General features: G+C 40.0%; 1 protein-coding gene across 1 annotated transcript in view; it reads left to right on the forward strand.

Moving 5' to 3' along the window:
* LOC117512486 (NUAK family SNF1-like kinase 1) overlaps positions 1 to 16,957 on the forward strand; it is a 60,207-nt gene that overhangs the window by 17,250 nt on the left and 26,000 nt on the right. Inside the window, exon 2 of the mRNA XM_034172575.1 lies at positions 6,998 to 7,118. Within this exon, the coding sequence (XP_034028466.1) occupies positions 6,998 to 7,118 (121 nt within the window). The remainder of the gene's footprint in view (positions 1 to 6,997; positions 7,119 to 16,957) is intronic.

The following is a 16,957-nucleotide window of genomic DNA, read 5'->3' on the forward strand; positions in this document are numbered from 1 at the left end:
TACAACGGGACTCTGTCCAGCAGCTTCCCCATCTCAAATGGCTCTGTTCTCCATCTTCTTCAGCATGATGCTTCGTGAGGCCAAAGAAGACTTGACAGACGGCATCTATATCCGCTTCAGAACCGACGGAAGTCTGTTTAACTTGCGGCGCCTTCTGTCCCAAACTAAGATCACAGAACAGCTAATCATGGAGCTGCTCTTCGCAGATGACTGCGCCCTCGTCGCCCATACGGAGCAAGCCTTGCAGCACATTGTCAACTGTTTTGCTGAAGCAGCAAGAGCCTTCAGCCTCACCATCCTGAGGAACAAACCTGAGAAAGACAAAAGTGCTATATCAACCGGTCCCCCGTACAGCATATACCCCACCCCAAATCAACATCGAGGGTACCAGCCTGAATGCAGTAGAGCACTTCACGTATCTCGGTAGTGTTATCTCAAATGACGCATCTGTTGCCAAGGACCTAGACAGTCGCCTTGCCAAGGCCAGCAGTTCTTTTGGTCGACTCTCAAAGAAAATCTGGCAGAATCATGGACTGCGCCTTTCCACAAAAAGTGCAGGTCTACAGAGCCATTGTGGTCCCTACCCTCCTGTATGGAGCTGAAACCTGGGTTCTGTATCACCAGCAGATCAGATTACTGGAACGCTTTCATCAGCGTTGTCTCCGAAACATCTTCGGGATCAAGTGGCAGGACTACGTCTCAAATGAGGACATCCTTACGAGAGCCAAATTGCCCAGCATGGAGTCTATTATACTCAAACAACAGCTTTGTTGGGCAGGTCACGTAGCCAGGATGGATGATACACGCAAGCCGAAATTAATTCTCTTTGGCGAGCTTAAGGAAGGGAGATGAAACCAAGGGGCCCCCAAAAAGCGCTATAAGGACCAGCTGAAGAAACAGCTCTCCCGTGCAGGCATTCAGCATCAGTCATGGCAACATCTAGCTACAGATAGACTCAGCTGGCGTTCCAGCATCAAATCCGCCAGCCTGAAGTTTGAGGCAGAAAGAAGTGAGGCCTCACGCCAGAAGCGTCAAAGACAGAAAGAGCAGGCAGCAGCACAAGCCCAGCCTACTCCAGTGTTCATTTGCCCCAAGTGTAACAGGTCTTGTGCATCCCGCATCGGACTTTTCAGCCACCAGAGGGCTTGTAGAAAATAAACTAAAAAAAAAAAAAAAAAAAAAAAAAGGCCTTCCCACTATCCTCGCAAGCAAGGAAACTGCCAACAACAATAGTTAGAGTAGTTAGTTTCCAAGACCCACATCTACTAAATCACAAGTCATTTGCACTCATGTGGCTGGGTTGGTATAAAAATGAGGTGATGGACAGACATAGCGCTGGCGTGCTTGTATCGTTTGGCACTTGAAAGCTTTCGCACCACAGACCACGCAATTCCTGATCTGAAGGTGAGTACAGTGTATTTGTGGTATCCACAAGCCTAAATCAGAAAAGGGTGGGATGGTATGAAAATGCAATAGATAAAATGTTTTGTGCATTCCACCGGCAGAACACAGCATAATTATTCACCAGTTTGATTAAATAATATGGATGAAGAAGTAATTATGTAGGAGATTGTTTTTGTGTTTGTTTTTTGTAATAGCCAGCGCATGAGTGTATTCATACTGTGCGTCCATTGCACACAGCCATGATGTCCCACACAAACCTCATTATGTAGGCCTGTGTTATCCGTAGTCTTAAAGAAACAAGCACAAAGTAAACCATTAATTCTTTTAAAAATCCTAATGTTTACAATTTATTATTTTTTTAACTCTCTGTACAAGGAAGCAGCAGTGTCTCGACTGCAGGAGCAGCAGTCAGTCATGTGCAATAAGTTAACTGCCAGGTTTCAAACTTGAAAAATACAGACGCTATCAGTACCTGCTAAATTTCCTTTTAAACTTGATAAATTGTGTGTCAGGCTTCGTCAGGCTTACAGGCACAAAGTGCCTGGACACAATTGCAGGACTCTCAGACACAAGCGGAGTAATAAAAGGACTTTATCGTTAAGGTAGGCAGAGTTACGGTACACAGAATAGCAGTCAGCGAGGCAGAGGTTACAGACAGTCGTGAGGCAGGGGCGTGGTCCAAAAAACAAGCAGAAGTCAAAACACAGAGCAGCAAGGTTCAAGGACAGAGACAAAGGTGTAATCTGAGAATACAGAGCAAGATCAAAACACAGCTTGGTAAACAGAACGATAACAAAGGCTGAAAGGACGACACAAAAATCAACAAACTGGCAGTGAAGACAAAACAAATGGGGCTTAAATAACAGAGGTGGTAATCACAGAAAATGAGACACAGGTGAACAGAACATTCAGGAAGGGGGATGTGGATGAAAGACACGAAGATGAGTGAAGGCAGGTGCAAGAAAGTGCAGTGAGAAAAAACAAAGCAGACAGAAGCAAGAGAAATCAGTGATGGAAACACCAACGGTGAATAACATAAAATGCCAAAAGCTGAATTAATATTAACATGAACAGAACAAAGAAGCAAACTAGAAAATAAAATGACAGACCTAAAAAGATGACAACAAAAAATATAAGACTAAACTATAATGGAACTCGCAGTGGCTGAAGTATGATTAACTGAAAAGACAATCAGAATCAAATTAAAACAAGACTTAAGTGACTAAAGTACAATCATATGAAAATAAAACAGTAGAACAATCAGAGGGAACATGGACATAAACAGGGGACAAACCGGGATACAAACCCCAGACCAGGGTAGAATCTGACATTGTGTTGCATGTGCAAACTTCACCTATTTGCGTGTTTCCTCCCAGAATTATGTGAACTCAGGTGGACAAACTTCAAATGGCATATTCTTGAATACAAATATTTTGCACATTTGACAGATGCTACCCTCATTGCACACTGTAACTCAACATACAGGGGTATTTGTGAGTGCAATAGTGTTTGTGCACTTTTTATCATGCACAAGTCTTTGGTAATTCAGTGATATAAATCTGTCAAGACAAAAGATTTTCAAAAACTGGATTCACACAGCTCACAGATGTTAGCTTCCTACTTTTATTGGGGTGCTATGAAGGATCTTGTATCAAAGGCTCCATGCTGAGAGAGTGGACATGGATGGGGTTATGTTGTTCATCTTTTTACAGTATGTGTGTCAACCTCTCAGGATAGAAACCTCCTGACTCACTACAACATAATTAATATGATTATGTCACTCAGCCATTCACTTCAGACTTTTCATTTTGGAATCTTTCTCAGCATAAAACTCTCATTTCTGTTTATTTGTCCCATCCTGTCCTTTTTGTTTTGTGATGCTGTATTTAAAGGGTTTCGAGTGGTCATGTTAGGGAGTTTGATGGCTGTGTTTGTGTGTTCACTGGTTTGGTCTTAAAGGGGCGTACAGAAAATGCTTGACATTAATCCTATGGTCACATTAGCGACAAATGATCGTGACAAGCAGTTAGCTTTGTCGCAACATGGCCGTTCCCAGGGCGTAGTGTTATGCGGTTACAAAAACAGTGTTTTTAGATTTAGAAGGGTTTATTTCTTGCTAACATTCCAAAATATATGAGAAGCATATTATATGAATGAATGAATGAAAAGCTTTTTAATACCCAGCCCTTTTACCATAATATATATATATATGTATTATATATATATATATATATATATATATATATATATATATATATATATATATATATATATATATATATATATATATATACATACTCACAACAGCAAATGCCAAGGAAACAAACGCAAAGAGTATAAATTAATCAATTAACAAAAATTTCCAAACATAACCAGACTAATGATAGCGCACAATCCCCAAAAACAATAACAAAATCAATAAACCTAGTTAATCAGATTGTAAGAAATAATTATATTATTCTTATAGAGCCTTTTAAAGCCAACTAAGGTCGCAGATAATTGAATGTTATCAGGACAGTTATTCCAAATGTTAACACCTTTAACAGAAACGCAATGACTTTTTACAGATTTACACAGAAGTAAGCTGTTTCGGAGCGTATTCCACTATTTTGGATTATTTTGTTTGAGTGAACAACCAGCTGAAGTTGCACTGTGAATTCACTCGGAGTGGCAGTCGCCATCCTGCGTCACTCATTTGCACAGCATTTGCATAAAATACACTTCTGGTCTGTTTTGGCCCCGCCTAGCTAATGGCAGCGTGTCAGTTCTCTCTTGAAGGTACAAAACGCACACTCTGTTTGAGAATGAATGGCAAGTCCTTACTTTGCCTCTGTCGCCTGCTGCTGCTTGTAGCGAATGTGACGGTAGGGTTTGGAAGCAGAGGGTCAACAGTGCAGCTGTCAAACTGCTTCTGAGGATGCTCAGATCACTGTGGAGCTGCTTAACATCAAGCCTTTAAACCCCACATAATCGCCTCTAATACCCAGGGATCCACAGTTGGTGTGTCAGTGCATCAACAGTCTGTCCACACTGTATATTTGTCTACAACCAATATGTGAACTGTGCTTTTATCAGTATTCATCCTTCTTCTTTAATGTTCTGATTAAGTGAGGGGGTGGGGGTGGATGAGGAGAATCTTTGGGTGTCGGTCTGTCATGTCTGTTGAATTGAATAATTAGGAAACTGAATTAGCTGGTAACAAATCCTGCCTGAAATTGGACAACAGCAAGAGGTGTACAAATTATTACCATGTAAGCTGTCCTTTTTTAAATGCATCTAGGTAATGTACGGTGAGCATGCTCATAGTAAGGGACACGACCCCACTGTCACCCAAATGATTGATTGACATCTGGCTGACATTGCCAGGGCAGTTCTAGACTCCACTTAACTATGTGCCACATTTGGTACACACCAAGTTGAAAATCGAATTCTTCACCTTGAACTTGGCCAAAATAAATTTTATTATAGGACTTCACTGACATATTTACATATGACATATACATCTTTGGTAGTAATCACCAAAAGGACCTGGGAGGAGTAGACCAACACAAAGATAAACAGATAGACAGACATGACCTTGACCCCAGTGATTGGCCTTTGGTATGTTTGACCTTTGTCAAACATACCAATTGTAGAACCTACCTCCATATGTGTGCAACGTTTGGTGCAAATTGGAGTGGGAAACAAAAGTTTTGACCTTTGACCCCAACAACCTTGACCTCATCGATCGTCCTTTGGAAAATTTGATCGAATTCACGCACTTCCAGAACCCACCTACAGATGTGTGTCACATTTGGTGGAGATCAGAGTGAAAATCTCAATTTTGACCTTTATTCCCAAAGACCTTGGCCTGTGATGAAATGAAGCCTTTAAGGGAAATTCTGTGGTTCACCTTCATCCAGTAAATGCAGATTAAATAGTTTTGTATAATTAGAATATTTAATAAAATGTTCAGTTGTTTGAGCAACAAAAACGTATTCCCAATAGAGGGAAAAGAATTACAAAGAATTACAAACATAAAACACATGCTTGACATACTTATTGTCATCTTTTGATGCATTTACAGTAAAATATAACTTTTACAGCCAGGAGATGGATCCACAAATATTTCCAAATCACTGAATCTGAATAATTAAATATTATGATTGATACAAATTGGTTAACTTTTAGTTATTTATGAACATATTTTGAAGTCTGTCTTTAAAAACCAATAATGTTGACCAGGACTACACTTTTTCCATATTTTGTAATGTTACAGTCTTGTTCCAAAACAGAATAAATTATTTTTTTCCCCTCAAAATTCTACTTACAAGACCCCATAATGACAACATGAAAAAAGTTTTTTGAAATGTTTGCAAATTTAGTGAAAATAAAAAAACCCAAGATGTCACATGTACATACAGTAAGTATTGACAGTCTTTGCCATGAAACTCAAAATTGACCTCAGGTGCATCCTGTTTCCACTGATCATCCTTGAGATGTTTCTACGGCTTAACTGGAGTCCACCTGGGGTAAATTCAGTTGATTGGACATGATTTGGAAAGACACACACCTGTCCATATACAAGGTCCCATAGTCGACAAACCAAGAATGAAGTCAAAGGAATTGTCTGTAGACCTATGAGACAGAACTGTCTTGAGGCACAAAACAGGGGAAGGGTACAGAAACAATTCTGCTGCTTTGAAGGTCCCAATGACCACAGTGGCCTCCATCATCTATAAATGGAAGAAATTTCGAGCCACCAGGACTCTATCAGAGCTCCAGCATTCCTCTGTGGAGAGAGGAAAACCTTCTAGAAGGACAACAATCTGTACAACAGTCCACCTATCAGGCCTGTATGGTTAGGTGGCCAGACGGACCGCACTCCTTAGTAAAAGGCACATGGCAGCCTGCCTGGAGTTTGCCAAAAGGCACCTGAAAGACTCTAAGACCATGAGAAACAAAATTCTCTGGGGGACGGTTCATCTTTCAACAGGACAATGACCCTAAGCACACAGCCAAGATATCAAAGGAGTGGCTTCAGATCAATGCTGTGAATCTCTTTGAGTGGCCCAGCCAGAGGCCAGACCTGAATCCAGTTGAACATCTCTGGAAGATCTGAAAAAGGCTGTGCACCAACACTCCCCATCAAACCTGATGGAGCTTGAAAGATGCTGCAAAGAGGAATTGGCAAACTGCCCAAAGATAGGTGTGCCAAGCTTGTGGCATCAGATTCTAGAAAACTTGAGGCTGTAATTGTTTCCAAAGGTGCATCAAGTACTGAGCAAAGGGTGTGAATGTGTATGTATATTTGATTTCTTAGTTTTTTATCTTTAATAAATTTGCAAAAATTAAAAAAAATCTTTTTCATGTTGTCATTATGGGGTGTTGTGAGTAGAATTTTGAGGGGAAAAAAACTACTCTCCTCCATTTTGGAATAAGGCTGTAACATAAGAAAATGTGGTAAAAGTGAAGCGTTGTGAATACTTTCCGGATGCACTGTACATGTTGTAGATCAAAAGGTCTCCACTTTTTTTTTTTCTTTTGCGTTATACTGCTTATAAAGTCTAAAAACATTAGTACATCTTGAGTTACTGGTGTTTCTTTTTCTCAGGTGGCCATCAAGTCAATCCGCAAGGAGCGCGTAATCGCTGATTTGGACAGAATTCACATCCAGCGGGAGATTGAAATCACGTCATCCCTCAGGCACGCCAACATCATACGCTTTCATGAGGGTAAGCACATATATGGGTCTACAACTCCTAAGGCCAATTTTTACTTCTATGCTGCCTCAGGTCGGCATTTTTTATCTACCAACATTTAATAATGGATGGATGGCCGCTCGTGTTTACTATTCTATGTTGCCAGTGGGGGCAGTGTCCAGTGGTGGGCACAGATAACCAAAAAATTAACTTCGATAACAGATAATCAGATAACTGAAAAGTTATCTTTGATACAGATAAAACAATAAACCACCCAAAAATGTATCAGAAGTTACAGATAACCGATAACTTCCAGTAGTGTCTCTGGTACATTTGCAACTACTAATAAACTGAATTTGAGTTTTAACACCACGATCGCTTCTGGTAGCATCAAAAGCGACAACAGACCCAAACAATGAGCCCACACTTCTGTCTTTGAATATCTTACCCCCTGCTGGAAGCTCTTGTTTACTACATGGCTTCTAGCACAAACGCAAGCTGAGCACAGCCACAAAGCCCAGCTGTCTACCCAATCACAATGCTCCGGTCAGGCGGAGGTCTTGGAAAATAAAGAAGTGCTGACTTATGGTTTTGATTTATAAATAACATTAGTACCAATAGAATAACTCCATTAATGTCAATTCTGTCATTTGCACAAAGTTAAAATATAACATACGTATATCTTTTAATGTTGAATAATGCACTAATTCTGAGGTTTTCAAACAAACACAGACAGATCGTAAAGGATTCTCGTTAAAATGTGCCTCTGCTAAACACTGATTGGTTGTTGTGTGGGCCGCTGAAGAGGAGGTACTGCTGGCCCACCACCACCAGAGGGCGCCCTGCCTGGAGTGCGGGCTCCAGGCACCAGAGGGCGCCGCCGCCTCACGTGAGCAGCTACGGTGACAGCTGTCACCCATCACCTGAGACAGCTGATGGCAATCATCTGTGGGGTATATCAGCAGGACGGCACCTCCACCTCATTGCCGAGATATCGTTTCTACCTACGAGGTAACGTATCAAAGCTGACGGAGTGTATCCTTTTGGATTAGTGTATAGCTTGTGGATTACTGTTCCAACGAGAGGTGGAGGTAACTTCCCTGCTGTTCGGAGTCTTGGGTGCAAACGCGCCCCCATCTAACTGTTCTTTGTTCCTCGCCAGCAGTACCAGGTCCGACACGCGGAGGCAGTGGCCACCTGGGAGTTCGGGACTTGGCGGCTCCAGTATTTCCGGGGTCCTGTGGCGGAGGAAGCCGTGTGGTTCGGGTCTTACCTTGGAGAGGCGTCTCCTATCTTCGAGCCTGCCCACACGACACTTTTGTGAATTGACTGTTGTCCATTTCGTGATTGGTTGTATTCGTTGTGCACGTTCACAACAGTAAAGCCTTGTTATTTGACTTTCTCCATTGTCCGTTCATTTGTGTCCCCTGTTGTGGGTCCGTGTACTGACACTTTCCCAACATTGGTTCAGTCATTCATTATGTAAACCAACACGCTAATGTGACGTGTGTTGGTGTTTACAGATAAATGTGCTTTTGTAGATCGTTACTCTGGATGGCATTTCCCTGATCTCTGGTAATACTGTGAGAAATCTTGGAGTTATTTTTGATCAGGATATGTCATTCAAAGCGCATATTAAACAAATATGTAGGACTGCCTTTTTGCATTTACGCAATATCTCTAAAATCAGAAAGGTCTTGTCTCAGAGTGATGCTGAAAAACTAATTCATGCATTTATTTCCTCTAGGCTGGACTATTGTAATTCATTATTATCAGGTTGTCCTAAAAGTTCCCTAAAAAGCCTTCAGTTGGTTCAGAATGCTGCAGCTAGAGTACTGACGGGGACTAGCAGGAGAGAGCATATCTCACCCGTGTTGGCCTCCCTTCATTGGCTTCCTGTTAATGCTAGAATAGAATTTAAAATTCTTCTTCTTACTTATAAGGTTTTGAATAATCAGGTCCCATCTTATCTTAGGGACCTCGTAGTACCATATTACCCCATTAGAGCGCTTCGCTCTCAGACTGCGGGCTTACTTATAGTTCCTAGGGTTTGTAAGAGTAGAATGGGAGGCAGAGCCTTCAGCTTTCAGGCTCCTCTCCTGTGGAACCAGCTCCCAATTCAGATCAGGGAGACAGATACCCTCTCTACTTTTAAGATTAAGCTTAAAACTTTCCTTTTCGCTAAGGCTTATAGTTAGGGCTGGATCGGGTGACCCTGGACCATCCCTTGGTTATGTTGCTTTAGACGTAGACTGTGGGGGGGTTCCCATGATGCACTGTTTCTTTCTCTTTTTGCTCCGTATGCATCACTCTGCATTTAATCATTAGTGATCGATCTCTTTTTCCTGGTTCTTTCCCTCAGCCCCAACCAGTCTCAGCAGAAGACTGCCCCTCCCTGAGCCTGGTTCTGCTGGAGGTTTCTTCCTGTTAAAAGGGAGTTTTTCCTTCCCACTGTGGCCAAGTGCTTGCTCATAGGGGGTCGTTTTGACCGTTGGGGTTTTTCATAATTATTGTATGGCCTTGCCTTGCAATGTGGAGCGCCTTGGGGCAACTGTTTGTTGTGATTTGGCGCTATATAAGAAACAAGTTGATTGATTGATTGATTGTAAAATATTCCATTTTTTATTTGTAAAAACAGGCATTTTTACGGAGCCCTGGAAGTGTCATTGCAAAATATTTTGCATGTGGAGAGAATGTGCACACATTTTATTATATTGTGCGCTCATTTTATATATTGTGCGCACCTTTTATGATATTGTGCGCACGTTTTATGATGTGCGCACATTTTATTATATTGTGCACACGTTTTATTATATTGTAAAATGTGCACTCAATATTGTCTTGACACATAAATGTTGGCTATTCACCCTATTGACGTTTCAAATCCTGCAAACCTCGGAGAGGTCGCCGAGCTGCGAGATCTCAGTAACATTGAGAACTGCACTGAGACGCTCTGATCACGCTGCACTTTAACTGCTGCACACAGACAACACCATTAACATCGCAACATAAAACTATTTTTATATTGTGCCTAAAACTCTCGTGAATATATTCTCTGGGTTTTTAGACATTGCTATTGTGTTTATTTTATGTAAACATGTGAGAATCACAGGCTGTCTCTCCGTTATTTTCAATGGGAGCTGCTGTGAACTACAATCGTTTCCTGATCATGTCATTTTGGGGGAAAGTGAAGTTTGCTCTTTAACGTCTTGATTATTGTTCTTTACAACACTTTTTGTCCTCTTTGTTCGAGACTAATATATATAATATGTCTGAAATTTGGTTTGCGTTTATTAAATTCCGCACAGATTAAACGTAGCAGACACGGATTATTTGTTATAATTGTTTTAGCAAGTTTTCAGGGTATCATGCATGCAGTCTCTTATTAACGTGATGAAAAGCATAAAAAATACATTTTTGTAGTATAATATTAATTTACAACTGTCATCGTGTTGATTATATGTTGTTTGACTGCAGCGAATCTCTGGCATGCAAGGGATTATGGGGTATGTCAATAGGGCAAATGAACACTACTGGCCAGTAGATGGCAGTAGAGACCTTGAAAACTTGCCAAAACAAAATTCCAGATAATCCGTGTCTGCTACATTTAAGATGCATGGAATTTAATAAATGCAGACACAATAACAACGTCTATAAACCCAGAGAATATAGTCACGAGAGTTTTAGGCACTAGAGTTTAATGCTGTTGTCCGTAGAGCCTGATCAGAGTGTTTCAAATGCATTTCTCATGTCATGAACGTACTGAGATTACCCTATCCTTCCCATAATGCACTGCTGGGCACAGCATATATCCACACTAAAACCTTAAAAATTAGCGTATTACTTTAAAACTAAAACATATATCTGATATTTTCACTTTATAAAACTTCAGACATGACATTAATTTAAATAACTTGTCCGAAATTAGTTTGGTTAAAAGTTGAACCATAAGTTAAAAATGTATGCCTCTGGATAACTTGGATGATATTGCCCACGTATCAGTATGGGGTTAAAAGAAATTAGTTTTTTGGAGGGGGGGACCAGTTCTCTTTTGTCTGAGGAGGATAGAGCGGTTTCTTCTTAAAGCAGCTCTTCTCTGTTTTGCAGAGGGTACAACTAAACATCAGCTACGAAACATTTAACAGGTAGGTGCTCAACTGATTTTAAGTTTTATAAATATTTGTAGCTGTTCAGCTTTATTTACCACATTATCAGTCTAAAAATTATCGGACAAAAATTTATCGCAAGAGAATTAGTCTGATAATGGTTTTTAAAGTTATCTAAAAAGATAATCCGATAATGAAAACATTATCTTCGATAATTATGGGTTATCGGAACTGTGCCCACCACTGGCAGTGTCACTCACAGTACGAGCAAATGCAGAAGTCCAGCAGTGTTCTGTTAGCATAGTGTAGCATAGTATAGCATAGCATGGCAGCTTACAGTGCATCCAGAAAGTATTCAACCCGCTTCACTTTTTCCACATTTTATTATGTTACAGCTTTATTCCAAAATAGAGTAAATTTTTTTCACTCAAAATTCTACTCACAACACCCCATAATGAAAACATGATTTTTTTTAAACTAAAAAACTAAATAAAAATCACATGTACCTACGTATATTCGCACCCGTTGCTCAATACTTTGTAGATGCACCTTTGGCAGAAATTACAGCCTTGAGTCTTCTTGAATACAGTATGATGTCACAAGCTTGGTGCACCTATCTCTCAAGCTCCATCAGGTTGGATGAGGAGCATCGATGCACAGCCATTTTCAGATCTCTCCAGAGATGTTCAATCGAATTCAGTTCTCTGCTCTGGCTGGACCACTCAAGGACATTCACAGAGTTGTCCTGAAGATGTCTGCTTGTTGGCTCTGTTGGCTGTGTGCTTAGGGTCTCTGTACACTGATGCATTCATCCTTCCCTTATAGTCTCCCAGTTCCTGCCGGTGAAAATTTGTGAAAGTATGTGATATTTTCAGTCTGAAAATATCACATACTGTCAACTGATAATGCTGCGTTCCAGCCAAGTTATTCATAACTTCTTATGAATAACTTTCAGAAGTATTGTATGTGTAATTTATTTCACTGTTTGGATCGAATACAACTATTTGCTAAGCAAAATAAGTGCACATTTTATCACCTGCAACATTAATGCTTTAACTGTGGCTAAAAACAGCCTCATCATGGCATCTGGACAACAGATGCCATGATGAGGCTGTACAAAGTCAAACAAAAACCTTCTACTTACAGCTTTCAGGTGATGCTTCAAACTCGAGGTTCTGCCATAATTCAGTTGTTTCAAACTGTGTATCTGGCACACTGCCTTTGTGTTACCTTCAATCAGTTTGTAGTAATTCCAAACAGATGAGGTTTTTTTCTTTCCTTCCTTTGGCCTGAAGCGTGACGTCACCTCGCTGCTATGAATGAGAGATTTCAGGCAGATGAGATTAGAGCTATTTGTCCCACATTTTTAACAAAAAAAATATATTGTATAAATAGAGCAGGCTGACTAAATGCACTAGCTTTTTTACTGATAGCCTATACTTTGTAATTTTTTAAAGCGAATATCGGACTTTCAAAATTAAAAACGAGTGACTGTCCCAGGAGTCAAATATTTGGGTCCAGCCCTACATTAATTAGTGTCCATCATTGTTTTAAATTGCTTTTATCGTGATGTAAATCTGGGCAAAACATGTTGTACTATTATTGTTTGTAGAATACAATATTCAGAAAAATGATACAAAGGGACACCTCATGCAGATTTAATTCATCACCAGTGATTTTATTCAATAGATAAGAAATATGAAAACTGAATTTGAGGCCACACTCTTCCATCACATTAGTCATGTTATTGCAGCTCCTCGGAGAACCCGTGAATATTGACAATATGCACTTTGTTGTCTATCCACCAACAGTTTAAGTCCATGGTTTCATGTTTGAAATGACCACATATAGCTTTAACGTAAAAGTCACGTCTGTATTTTTATGTCATAAAAGTTCCATCATTTATCCTTCACAGTTTAAGCCTTCATAACAATGATCGTATTGGCAGGAAGAACATGAAAAAAATTACTTTTAAGTTGGCAGCTTCAACGCAGAGATCATTTGAGAGATAATACTTTGGAAAGTAACTTTCTGAGGTATTCTAAGTGTATACAACTTTTTTTTTAATTGGCTTGGATTTGGTTTGTTGCCAGAATTGTAGAGCTTCTCTCCATTTCTTCTGAGATAATGATGCAGGAAAATGGAAAGTCCCATAAAGTATTTATACACAAACACATTGAGAAAGTAGACCCACTATGTCAAACACGGAGTGATTAATAATGTTCTTTCTGTGAATATCACGATATGTTTGAACAGAGCTGTTATGTAGGTTTGCTGTAGTATGCTGTAAGGTCAGAATGTTGCCATGTTAACTGCACATTGATCTTTGCATGCTGTTGATTTTTGGTTAAAGACTCAAATGTAAAATCATCCAGGCTTCACAGGGGTGTAACATAGGTTCTGGGAGATAATTACACATACAGAAAGGAAAAATTTGAATAAATGAGCAAAGAAACAGAATGATTGCCTGAATCCACAGAGCACACATGGTTACTGAACGATTAATTAAATTAATAAATGAATAGACGAATGAATGAGTGTAAAAATGATGACAGCCATATGGGACTGTTAAGCTCTGACGTAACGCATCACATGATAAATCTGTTTCCGGGTCCAAACAAAACACTTATGGTTATGTAAATTGATGAGATTGATTTCAATGTGTAGTCTCTCGTCATTTTTTCTTTGCAAGGAAATGGCAGAACGACTGGAGCAGCACGACTGCATCAAATTTTGCAAGAAACTGGGCGACAGCCAGGTGGAAACCGTTCGGATTATTCAGACAGCTTTCGGTGACGTCCGCACAACGGTGGAGAGCGAGCCACGCTCCGGTCGGCCAGAGAGACTCCACCCATCTTCACACAAAGGCTGCTTACAAGCAAATGACGCAATCGACAGGCGTGAAAAAACTCACGCATGCGCACGAAGGTTCAAGGTTGGCTCATGCAAGCACACGTGATTCAAATCCATCAGGTTTTTGCAAAAAATAAAAAGGTCGGATACTTTTCTAACAGACCTCGTATAATTCATTCCCACAGTTTGATTTATTTGTGCGCTTGACATAAATAATTTTGGCATGCTCATAACTTTCTGAACAAAAAAAATGTGTTCTGTGGTCAATGTATTTCTGTGGTTGTAACATCTACATAACAGACAATCGTAACATCTATCATTCTCAATTCTGTGCACACGAAATTGGCACAGTGCATGAACTAATCAAATGTGGGAACTAATTAATCAAATTGTGTGAACAAATTGGATCTGGTGCGCACGCAGTAGCATTTCCATTGACCTATATCTTGAAACATAGTGGCATATAATTTTTCTCTTTCCATTTGCAGAACACAGATGAGACCACAGCTTGTTGCACAGTTCATGTCCTCCTCCTTTGCCATAGTTCACAGAGCAGACAGACATGCACACCGTAATGTGTATGCTGTGTTCTGCAGCGACATAAATAGATAGATCTACTTTACTGTTGGGTGCCACAGTGGTTTAGTGGCTCAATTCAACTCAGTTTCAGTTCATTTTATATACTGTAGCACCAAAGCACAACAAAAGTCACCCTAAGGCACTTCACAAGGGTAAGGTCTAACCCCCCCCCAACTTTTATCAACTCTTCTCTTCATTCAGGGTCTGTTCCAGCTGCTTTTAAACATGCTGTGGTTCGACCTCTTCTACAAAAAACTTCACCTTGACTCGTCAGTTTTATCCGATTTAAGAAAGAAAAGGTCGTTTTTATGCAGTTACGGTCATTTTTAGAAGACAATCACATCCTTGAAAAATTCCAATCTGGATTTAGATCACGACACAGCACTGAGTCTCCATTTTTACAAGTACACAATGGCATCACTCTGTCTGTGGATGCAGGGAATCCTGCTGTGCTGGTTCTGTTGGATCTCACAGTACTTGTCTCCCAGTTAGAACATTGCATTGGCATTCAAGGTACTGCATTTAAATGGATTAAATCATATTTAGCTGAAAGGAGTTTTTCTATTGTGATTGGTGACCTTTCCTCATCAATTGCTGTGTTGTGGAGTGCCACAGGGTTCTGTACTGGGCCCTATTCTATTTTCATTGTATATTTTGCCATTGGTGTCAGTTATAAACGCACAACCTGTCCTTTCATTGCTTTGCAGATCATCTGCAAATGTATCTGCCTATGAAGACTAATGGAAGTGATGCTTCGTTGTCATTATTTATTTGTATTCATGATGTAACGCAGTGGCAGTCCCATAATGTCCTTTACCTGAATGATGGTAAAACAGAGACCATTGTGTTTGGACGTTCTGGTATGCTGAATGCTGTACCGTCAGACTTTGGTGTTCTGGCAAATTATTTAAAACCAGCTGTCAAGAATTTGGGATTGGTATTTGACAGCTGTTTGAGGTTCGATCAACAGTTAAACTTTTTTCAAGCTACGTCTTTTGGCTAAAGTAAAGCCCTTTCTCAACAGATGCAATCTTGAGATGGCCATTTATGCTTTCATCAGCTCCAGGCTGGATTACTCTGATGCACTTTATGCTGGTGTTAACCAGTCTTCTCTTCCACACCTCCAACTTGTTCAAAATGCTGCTTTAACGAACACTTTCAGACGTGAGCATATTATGCCTGTACTCTATTCATTCCAGTGGATTCCAGTTTGTTTTAGAATTGATTTTAAGATTTTAATGTTTGTTTTTAAGGCTATCAGTGGCCTTGGACCTTCCTGCCTGTCTGAAATTTTTACTCTCCGCACTTACAGTAGGACATTATGTGCATCTGGTCAGCTTTACGTAGACACTCCGAGGTCAAAATACAAACTCTGGGGTGATCATGCTTTTGCGGTAGTTGGCCCCAGACTGTGGATCAAGTTACCTCCAGATTCTAACCCAGCACTTTTTAAATCAAAGCTCAAGACTTATTTATTTAAACTGGCTTAGTGGTGCTGTGACATGTTTTGTTTTGATGTGCTGTTTTAACTGTATTGTATGTTTGCTTTACTTTTGTGAATCTTTGATTTTTACTGTAAAGCACTTTGGACACCGTCTGGCTGTTGTAAAGGCCTTTATAAATAAATGTTGATTGATTGATTGATTATATATGTTTTTTTCTTATGCTCTTGAAAATATGGCACATGTAACATATACAACATACTCATACAGTAGTGCAAATAGACAGGTGCAGCAGCATATAGGTGTAAATCATGTTGTTGTGCAATATGATCCTGCATTACATTGCTGAGGCTCTGCGTTAGGTTGATATGGTAGAAAACATGATCAGAGATCAGTATTAAAATTCAAAGTCAAGATTTGCTCTTTGATCCAGCTCTGCATCAAAATTTAATAAGCTCTTGCTTGGCCTATCTTTCCAGCAAATTAGAGTGAAATATTTTCATTTTTTTCATTGATTCATTCATTTTTGTTGGTAATTTTATTCAACAAACAGATGATTATGATCACATAACTTAGGAGTACACAGCTTGACATCCCAACTCAAATACGCAGGCAACCCTTTTTAATTATGTGGCACATGTGAAATTTCCCACTATATTGGATCAAGGGTAACTTTCAAAGGCAGGTTCAGAATGCACATGCAACCTGCGTCACTTCATCTCGCACTGGGATTTGAACTCACCACTGTGGGTTCTAGCAACAGGTGTGAGAGGATATTTTGGCATTGGAGAGTGAGGTTTACTTACTTGTACAGCATCTCCTGCTGGCCACTGTTACACACACATTCATTAAAAAAACCCTCAAACAGATTTTTTTTTTTTCAGATCTTTAC

The sequence above is a fragment of the Thalassophryne amazonica genome, chromosome 6, assembly GCF_902500255.1.
Source record: "Thalassophryne amazonica chromosome 6, fThaAma1.1, whole genome shotgun sequence".
Taxonomy (NCBI): domain Eukaryota; kingdom Metazoa; phylum Chordata; class Actinopteri; order Batrachoidiformes; family Batrachoididae; genus Thalassophryne; species Thalassophryne amazonica.